This window comes from Prinia subflava, chromosome 8 (genome assembly GCF_021018805.1).
Source record: "Prinia subflava isolate CZ2003 ecotype Zambia chromosome 8, Cam_Psub_1.2, whole genome shotgun sequence".
In the NCBI taxonomy this organism is placed as follows: domain Eukaryota; kingdom Metazoa; phylum Chordata; class Aves; order Passeriformes; family Cisticolidae; genus Prinia; species Prinia subflava.
This window is the reverse complement of record NC_086254.1, coordinates 20,619,288-20,628,771: the sequence shown is the minus strand read 5'-3', so window position 1 is coordinate 20,628,771 and position 9,484 is coordinate 20,619,288. Positions and strand designations below refer to the sequence as shown.

General features: G+C 54.7%; 1 protein-coding gene across 2 annotated transcripts; it reads left to right on the top strand.

Annotated features, from left to right (window-relative positions):
• The first annotated feature begins 123 nt into the window (after window positions 1-123).
• On the top strand, window positions 124-9,249 carry DCAKD (dephospho-CoA kinase domain containing). 2 transcript variants are annotated; one of them, XM_063403992.1, is made up of 6 exons: window positions 124-160; window positions 1,625-1,727; window positions 3,417-3,534; window positions 5,519-5,722; window positions 7,533-7,620; window positions 8,068-9,249. In XM_063403992.1, exons 3-6 carry the CDS (start codon window positions 3,423-3,425, stop codon window positions 8,351-8,353), a joined length of 690 nt encoding a protein of 229 aa, XP_063260062.1. In that variant the 5' UTR covers window positions 124-160; window positions 1,625-1,727; window positions 3,417-3,422; the 3' UTR covers window positions 8,354-9,249. The 2 variants fall into 2 exon arrangements, with proteins under 2 accessions (XP_063260062.1, XP_063260061.1); XM_063403991.1 differs by having other exon boundaries at window positions 126-160; window positions 1,625-1,731.
• Window positions 9,250-9,484: the final 235 nt, after the last annotated feature.

The window sequence follows — 9,484 nt, the reverse complement described above, 5'->3', positions numbered from 1 at the left end:
CCCGCCGAGGCCGAGGTGCTCGCGTCTCCTCCCGCTTCCGGCTTGAGGAGTGGAGGGAGTCTAATGAGGGCGGAGCTGATTGGCTGAGAGAGACGCCCCTTCACCCCGCCAGCCAATAGGCGCCCGGGACACTGCGGCGCGTGTGAAGCCGGGCGGAGGGTGAGTGGTGAGGGCGGAGGGTGAGTGGTGAGGGCGGAGGGTGAGTGGTGAGGGCGGCGGGCGGGGACCGTGGTGGCCCCGGCACCCCGTGGGGCGGGTGGAGGTGTTTGTGGTGTCAGCTCCTTCCCCGCCAATTAACGATGTATTTAGTGGTTCTTCCCTTTAACTGCAGCCTCCTCGAGCCAAACAGAGCTCTCTCAGCCCCAGCCAGAGACGAGGATGGGCTCAAGAGGAGGGCCGGGTGTGGGATGGTGCTGGAGGACACGGTCCAGCTTTATCTCCAATCCCTGTGCTTGCCAGATGGATGGATTGAGGCTGACAGTTTGTGCTGCGCTCAAAACCCGCAGGAGTTGGGACAGGGGAATTTTTGGGCACTTAATTCTTTGAAAAATATTTCCGGAGTGCCCTGGGTGCATCTCCCCATTGCTCACTGCAGGAAGAGCTCACCGAGTTTTCCAGCCTGACCAACCTCTGTGGCTCGTGTTCTGTTTTTCCCCTTGTCTGGTTTAGTTGGAACAGGCCACATATAACCCCCCAAAATGGCATATTTGGGGGAAAACTGGTTCTGGCTCTTGCCGGTAGCACCTGCAGGAGCAGGCTGGCCTCTCCCCTCGTGTGCAGTTCAAACCCGAGCTTGTTAAATATTGATGCCTGAGATCTGTGCAGGCCCTTGGACAGCACAAGTGTTCAGATCCCTGGCTGGCCCTGGTTTCCAGGATAACCCTTCCACAGGGCTGCTTTCCCCCTACAGTAATTCCTGAGGTGGAGGCATGCGACGGAGGGACAGAAATAGCAGGGTTTGGGAGCGAGTCCCAGCTGAGGCTGGAGGCCAGAACACCGGGGTTACTGCAGTTAAAGCCCTGTGTTTACAAGGGCAGGAGAGTTTTTAGTGTATTTTTACAAAACAGGCACAAGGAGCCTCCACTGCCATGATCTGGATCCTCCGGGTGCAGTGGGAGTATAAAGTCCTGGTAGGAGGGCAGGATTTTAACCTGCTGGGACAAACAGCCCCTCTGTCACTCCAAGCCCCCCTGTAACACTGGAGAGGCTCCCCATGGGGTTCAGGTCCTGCTTGGGACATACATCAGCCTCCCCAGTCATTGCTGTTTGCTATTATTATTATTATTATTATTATTATTATTATTATTATTATTATTATTATTATTATTATTATTATTTTGGCCCTCTCTGATTCCTTTTGGATCCCCCCTTGTTGCTGCTGGAGCTATCCCCATCTGTTGTCCTGGTGTCTGGAAAAGGGAAGGAGCACGTGGTGCTGCTGCAGGCTGGGTCGGTGCTGCCTGAGCTGCTGGCAGGGGCTGCTGCCTCTGCTCCAGCTCTGCTCCTTCCCTCTGCTGAGCTGCCTCAGGATGTGCCCACCCCCTCCTTCCCCCAAACTGTGGGTTTGGGTCCTGTTTGTAGGACTGGATTAGGACTGAAGTGCCTTGTTTTGTTGTTTTCTACGCAAAGGGTTGCAGTGCTGTGTTCTCACCCATCCTCAGCCCTCTGGCAGCCCCGTGCTCCCACCTGCTGTCCTTGGGTGCCACTCGCAGGGGACAGTGTGGGCAGTAGGTACCTGGTTCCTTTATGTGCGGGATTTTTTGGGGGCTGGTGATGTCTGAAGGGAGGGGGGAGACCAGAGCCAGGTTAGGCAGAGCGATGGTGACTGAGATTGTTGGGGTTGGGCTACCAGGAGGGAGCAGGGTTTGGGTGAGGGGAAGTCAAAGGGTGACTACCAGCAGCCTGTGGCTCCTGGCCAAAGGTGATGGAGCCAATTCCATCTCAGATGCCACAGGTTGGGCTGTGGGAGGTTCAGCCCCTCACCCATGGTGTCACCCTGGATGAGGTGACAGCAAAGTCAGAGCTGCTGTCCTTGAGGGTGTGCACAACTCGGCTGCACAAAGGCTCTGGGCTGGGGCTGCAGGAGGGACACTGGAGTCTGCCCCCAGCCTGCTGAGGCTGTTGTATTTTTGGGATGCAGATACTCACAGTAGTGCCCTCACCTCTCCAGAGCTGCCTCTGTGTGGCTGAACCTCTTGGTTTTAAGAGCACACAAGCAGAATTTAGAGGATTGCAGGGTCTGGGTTGAGCAGGGAGATGTCTGTGCAGGAGCTGTGGGATCAGTGTTACAAACCCCCTCCAGCCTCAAGGCCAAGGGCAAGCACAGATCTGTGCTCAGTGCTGTGTTTGGCAGCTCACAGACACCAGTTTGCTGCTCAGAGCTGTGAATTCCCTGTCCTTAGGGCTGCCAGTGGTGTGGGAATGGGATTCACTGAGTGCACTGTGGGCTCTGTGTCCCCGTGGTGTCAGAGGTGGCTGAGCTCCCATACCCAGCTGCAGGGACTGAGCAGGGCTCTTCCTCTCAGGCCTCGTGTGTCCCAATCCTGGCTCAGATATTGTCTGAATTCTGCCCTTTTCCACTGCTCCTGGGTCACCCCTGACAAACCTGCCAGAAATTTCCTGATTTCTCTGGGCAGGTCCAGAGCAGGCCATGGAGATGCTTCAAGGGTTGGAGCAGCTCTGCTCTGGATCCAAGCTGGGAGAGCTGGGGGTGTTCACCTGGAGAAGAGGTGACCAGAGAGACCTCAGAGCCTCTTTGAGTGCCTAAAGGGGCTCCAAGAGGGACTTTGGACAAGGGTGTGGAGTGACAGGACAAGGGGAAATGGCTTCCCACTGCCAGCTGGAATTTGGGAAGGAATTCCTCCCTGTGAGGGTGGGCAGGCCCTGGCCCAGGGTGCCCAGAGCAGCTGTGGCTTCTCCATCCCTGGAAGTGTTCCAGGCCAGGCTGGACAGGGCTTGGAGCACTCTGGGATAGTGGAACGTGTCCCTGCCCATACCAGGAGGTGGCATTGGATGGGCTTTAAGATCTTTTCCAATCCAAACAATTCCATGATTCCATGACTCAGGGTGCTGTGGATGGGACTCTGTTTTGATGAGTGGAGATGCTAATGGGGAAGGAGTTGCTGGAGCTGCAGATAAACCTGGAGGAACTTAGGGCTGACTCAAGTGGCACATCCAGAGATAGAGGGGGTCCAGAGAAGCCTTGTTTAATCCAACACTGTCCTCCAGCCTGTGGAACAGGAACACCCAGCTCAGAGGGTGCCAAAATCCTGCTGATGTCTCAGTGATGCCCTGAGAAAGCAGGAAAATGAGCTTTGATTGAAGTTGCCTGTTTGGGACTAAATATTTGATGTGCTCAGCATGAACAAAACGGCCTTGTCCTGGCGCATTTTCCAGCTCTTCCCTTTCCCTTGCAGAGCACGATGTTCCTGGTGGGGCTCTCGGGTGGGATCGCATCGGGGAAGAGCACGGTGGTGGCGGTGCTGCGGGAGCTGGGCTGTGCCGTGATCGATGCCGATGTTATTGCCAGGCAGGGTGAGTTTTGCAGAGCCGCTGCTGCTCCCCGAGGTTCCCCTGACAACCGGGATCGCTGCCGGGAGGCACTGACGGCAGAGGGTGCTCTGGGTACATCGGAGAAGGGTTTCCCTCCCGCTTCCCAGCCCAGCTGCCCCGGGGAGGGATTGCAACTAGGATATATTTTTAATAAAGAAAATAAGAAGATCATGAACTAATAAACACCGTGGGGAGATTGTGCTCTGAGTTTCCATCCCCTGGCGTGTGTTGCTTCCTAGCTTTGAAAGCCAACTCTGAGTAAAAATAAATGTGGTTCCCTGAAAAGTGGGATCCCTTGGCTAGTCCAGTACTGCCCCTGAGCACCAGGTCACCCATCCTGTCACTCAGTTATGTTGGTGGCTGAAAGAAATTGTCCCTCTGTTCTGGATGTTGTTTTTCTGGTGATACTGAGATCAGACCACAAAATTAATGTGCTAAAAAAAAAAAAAAAAAAAAAAGGCTCTGGAGATCCCAGGTCAGGGGGAGGTTGATCCATGTTCTTGCACTGCACAACTGCCTCTTGCTGCTCTCAAAATGTGCTGCTTGGGCTGGAGAAAATACTCAGAATCCCAGATCTGTTGACTTAGTAGGAGTAGAGCAGACCTTGTTTTCCCTGATTACCTGTGAGGTGTTAATCCCTTCAACCCACCAAAATAACGAGGAGAGCAGAGGTTGCCCAGAGCAGCAGTGGCTGCCCCATCCCTGGAAGTGTTCCAGGCCAGGCTGGACAGGGCTTGGAGCACCCTGGGATAGTAGGTGGTGTCCCTGCCCATGACACAGGGTGGGACTGGAGAGCTTTCACCCAGAACCAGTCTGGGATTCTGAGGGCTGTGGATCCTGCATGCAGCAGGTTTGGGGTCTGCTGCTGAGCCATGGTGCAGTGGTGTCATTTGGAAGTGCCTGAGCTTTTCTGTTTGGTGAAGAACTTACTGTGGAGCCACTCAAAGCTGTGATGCTTTAACATTTTATTGCACTGTAATTCCCCTGGAGGTGCAGGAAATTTGCTGGAGGTGCTAAAAGCCCTCAGAGACGGTAGGAAAACACTACAGATACTCTGTGAAAGTTTTCTGCCAATCACTTTATTTTGCACCAATTCCTTTTTTATATATGTTTGTTTACTATATGGATTTCACCCATCCTGAAACTGCCTCCATGTAATATTCCACAGGAGAAAAAAATTGGTCTTAAAGACTTTTATGAGGTTGGCCTGAGGTTACAACCTGTGGCAATGTTCCTGGATTTGGGAGAGATGATTATCTGCGGTCTGTCCTTCGCTGTGGTTACCCTCAGCTGGAGCTTAATTATGGTTTTATTGCTTAATCCCTTTTGTTGGTGATTTTTTTTGGTGGCTTTAAAGTTATACACTCCTGTAACGTCAGAGCTCCTGCAAGGGCTGATTGGGGACCGAGCTTTTAGAAGGTTTTTTGTGTTCATTTTCCTGAAGAATTTAGTGACTGATGTGAAAGACAGTAAAAAAACCAAAACACCTCAGCAGCACTCAGAGCCAAGTTGCAGCAGTGAGTATCCACACAGTGCTGAAGTTTTCAGCTGGTCCTGGTCCCTTTAGGATCTCCCTGCTCAGTCCCTGGTGGGAATTGGCTCAGCCCAGCTCCTGCCCCAGCCTTGGCATGTGGCCATCACCGTGTCCTCCTGCCCGCCCTGCTGACTTGTCACCCCATGCAGCAGCACGTGCCAGGAGGGTTGTGGTGCTGAATTAATGCCTGCAGGACGTTGATCTCCCAGGTGTCAGCCCTCCAAGGGACCTTGGGCTGGCAGGGCTGTTCCGGCAGGAGCTGCCAGGCCATGCAGATGTGGTGCCAGGACAGATGTGCTGGAGGCAGATGTGCTGCCACAGGAGCATCAGCTCCGTTAGTTAATGAGCAAACCCCATCTGAGGGTGATTGCTGATGCAAACACCGGCTGTGCTGTAAAAGCAGCTCTCACCCTGGCTGTTTGATGTTCTCAGTGGTGCAGCCCCACTCCAAGGCCCATCAGCAGATCCTGCAGCACTTTGGCACCGAGATCCTCCTGGAGAACGGCGAGATAAATCGTGAGGCTCTCGGAAACATTATCTTCTCCCAGCCAGAGAAACGGCGGCTGCTGAACTCCATCACGCACCCTGAGATCCTGAAGGAGATGCTGAAGCAGGTCCTGAAGTACTTTGTACTTGGTAAGAGGCCATGTCCGACCTGCCAGGACTCCTGCTTGGGCAGGAGCCATCCCTGCTCCCTCTGCCTTTGGTTTGAATGTGGGGAGAGGGACAGGGATGACAGAAAGGGAAGGGACATTGAGTGACAGCCTTTGTGCTCTGCCTCCAGTGGTCTTTGGTGTCAATGTTTGGAGGATTCATTCCTGATTCACTCCTGCCTTTCACTGCTGCCCTTCACTGCTTCCCTCTGTGGTTTAAAGTGTATCTGTAGGGCCTGGTAGCAGCTCTGCTGAGATTACCCACCGGATAATGTCACACTCCCGAAATGCCCAAATATCCCTCCCTGCCCCCAGCCTGCTGCAGCCTCAGTGCAAGCTGTGCAGCCCTGTGAGCCCTGTGAGCCTCGATAAGGTGAGGAAGGGGCTGACAGCTGTGGCTTCCAAAGTCCCGTGTTCCCCCTGATAAAGGGAACAAATGCAGCTGTCAGGCTGGGCTGGGGAAATGCCAGATAAGATCACCAGCTGTTCCGGAGGTCTCCGTGCAGACAGACGGATGCTTTAATCGAGTCAGTCTGGATTCATGGTGCTTATCAGAGCTGAGCCCTGTGAGAGCTGAGCAGGCCAGGGCACCACGGGGCCGAGCTCTGCTGCAGGGTGAGGAGGAGGAAGCACAAAGGAAGCAACAGGCAGGAATGCCAGGAGCCAGAGATGGAGTCTTGAACTCGGGGCTGCGGGCTCAGGAGGCAGATGCTGTCCTGGCCCTTGGCGAGAGCACTGTGTGGCTTCAGCAGGCTGCTTTGTCCTCATTAGTCAGGATTTAATGATTTGGGTTGTCTCTGAGGATCGCTGTGTAAGGAAAGCTCTGATCGATCAAATCAGAGGACAGTGAGAAGCCTCTCAGGGCAGAGATGCTGGTGGAATGGTGGCTCCTTGGAGGATGATGTCTTTGTCAAGTCTTTACTTGCTGTGGGCCGTTCAGTTTTAGGGGGGTTATGAAGAGGGGGCACCAACAAAACCTAAGGTGTCCCCATGACTGGAGGACACACAGGGGAGTGAAGTCCTAACTTAGAGCTTTCCCCTCCCCTCCCCTCATCCTCTCCCCCATACTCAGCAGGACATTTCCCACCTCCCCAAACACTGGCCAAGGGCAGAGGCACGGGCAGAACCAGAGGGAGAGCAACTGACTGTGACCAGCTCTGCTCCCTGCAGTGACAGAAATTTTAAAGCAAACTCAGCCAGTTTTGGTGAGGGTTCAGCCCTTGGGCTGTGCCTGGAGGCTCCCCCCTGTTTCAGTGTCACAGCTGCAGGAGGTCTGCAGGGATTTCCTTGCTCTCCTTGGAAAAATGGAGCCATTTAGCCAAAGCTTTTCATAAAGGGAGGAAAGCTGAGCTGGGAAATGTTGGCTCAGATGGCTGCAGCCTGGTGAAGTCTTGGACAAGAGAAGGAGTGGAGAGCAGATCCTGCTGTGGGCACTGCTTCCCGGGAGAGGCCAGCACAGCGCACGGCTGCCGCTCTTGCCAGCCAGACACTGCTCCTCTGATTTCAGCTCCTCGTTTCAGCTCCTCATTATATTTCTGCAGTTTCACCTTTGGTCTGGAGCAACCAGGTTAGGGTTGTTTTTTTTTTTTCCTCTGGAAACTTGGAATGAAACCATTTCTACCCTGTGAGAGGGAGGAGGGCAAGCAGGCTCTGTTCTGCTCAGCTGTAATCGTGGAGCTGTGGAGCTCCTGCTTGCTTTGCTTTTCCTGGCCATAGTGTTTGTGCAGCATGAGGGGTTTGGGAATGGGGGTTAACACTGTTCCCTTTTTTGGGGAATGTTGCCATTTCCACAGGCTATCGCTATGTGATCCTCGACATCCCTCTGCTCTTTGAGACCTGTGGATTGACCAGGTTTATGAAATACACAGTGCTGGTTTATTGGTAAGTGCTCTGGGAACCATGAGGACAGGGACAATGCCATGTCTCTCAGAGGGGACCATCGTGTGCCTCCACTCTGGTGAAGGTTCAGCCTCAGCCCTGGTGCAAAGCCCATTGAGAGAAGCGACACCTCCCTTTATAGTGCATGAGGGCCTTCCTGAGCTTCTCCTGGTGCCTGCACCATCATAGAGGGGAACTCGCTGCCTTTGGGCCTTCCACCACCCATGCTCTGTCAGGGCAGCCTTTGGGGCACTGTTACAGACTGTGTGAATGCTGAGAACGGCCCAGGCAGTGGTGGCTCTGCTGATCCAAGTGCAGCCTGACTGTGTCAGAAATGACGGGGGGCCCCCTCTCACTCCCATTTTATCCCAGTGATTCCCCTGGTGCCCAAGGAGGGCAGACCCCCCATTCCCTCCCACCCCCAGCTCAGCCCCATGCTCCGCCCGGCAGTGACCCCCCGACGCAGCGGGTGCGGCTGATGAAGAGGAGCGGGTTGGGCGCGGCCGAGGCCGAAGCTCGGATCAACTCCCAGCTGCCCCTGGACGAGAAGCGCAAGTGGGCGACCCACGTCATCGACAACTCCGGGGACCGCGAGGCCACGCGCCGCCAGGTCCTGCGCCTGCACGCCCGCCTCGAGGATTCCCTGGATTTCCTCTGGGCACGGCTGGCGGTGGGCACGGCCGTGGCCGGGTTCGGAGGGCTGGTGTTCCTCCTCATCCGGCATTTCATCTCTTAATTCACCTTTTCTCTTAGTCAGGGAAGGGGCCTGAATTTCCCCATTTGAAAAGGGCAGTGAAAGGCCAGCTCTGTTAATGAGCTTTGCCAGCTGAATGCAGACAGCGGCGTGAGGCGTCTCCTTGCACACTTCCCAAGGTGAACACAAGCAGAGGTTTTTTCAGGCACATTCTCCCTGCTCAGGTTCTCATCCAGCAGCCGTGCTTGTGGAATGAGACCCATGTCCCCATGTGGGTCTCTATTATGGGACTTCAGTGAACTGAGGCACTTTAATTTGGGACAATCTCACTTTATTCGGGTACAATCTCACTAATGTCTTCCAGGACAATATCCCTAGGGCTGGGTGCCTTCTCACACCCTGTTATTGCCTCCAGTGTCCCCTGGGTGCTTCCTCGTAGCTCAGCCCTTCTAATCCAAATTTAGACTTGGGATTTCCCCTCTTTCATTTTGATTTAATGGAAACTTTTTAAATCAGTGAGGAGGAGGACAGCACCTCATTCACACGGATCGGGTGTTCAGCTGGCTGCTCCTCCCCCTGCCCTCTGTTTCTGTGGCCTTCACTCGTGGGTCACCCTTGGCTTTGGATCCAAGGGTCTGACCCACCCTGGAGCAGGCTGAGACCTGGGCTCTATCTCGTTCAAACTCATTTCCTGCTCTTTGAGCTTCCTTCGGCAGCAGTTTCCCAGTGGGAGAGCCAAGGCTGGGCGAGGCGGGTGCCGTGTCTTCACTTCTGTTTTAATAAAACCCTGAACAGCAGCTGCTCTGCATCCCGCGGCTGCTCCCGAGGCTCTTCCCAGCCTGCTCCCAGGTTGTTCCTATGCCGGGGCACGGCTGCGCTCTGTAAAGTTCAGCACACGCAGGAAGAGCTGCCGGCCGCTCCTGCTTTTCCCAGTAAACATCCCTGAGCTGCTCCAGGAGCTGCTTGGAGCATCAGCTCTGCCGTGACCTTCCTTGGGATGGCCGTGGCTCAGTGTTGGCTCAGGGCGCTCCATGGGGTGGGTCTGGCTTGCCAGGATGTGATCCCAGACCTGCTGTGGTTCTCTGTTGCCAGCACGTTCCCTCTCGGGTACCCCTGTCCTCACTGCTTGTCCCCACACTTTGAGAAAGGCAGGTGCTGCCAGCCCCTGGCCAC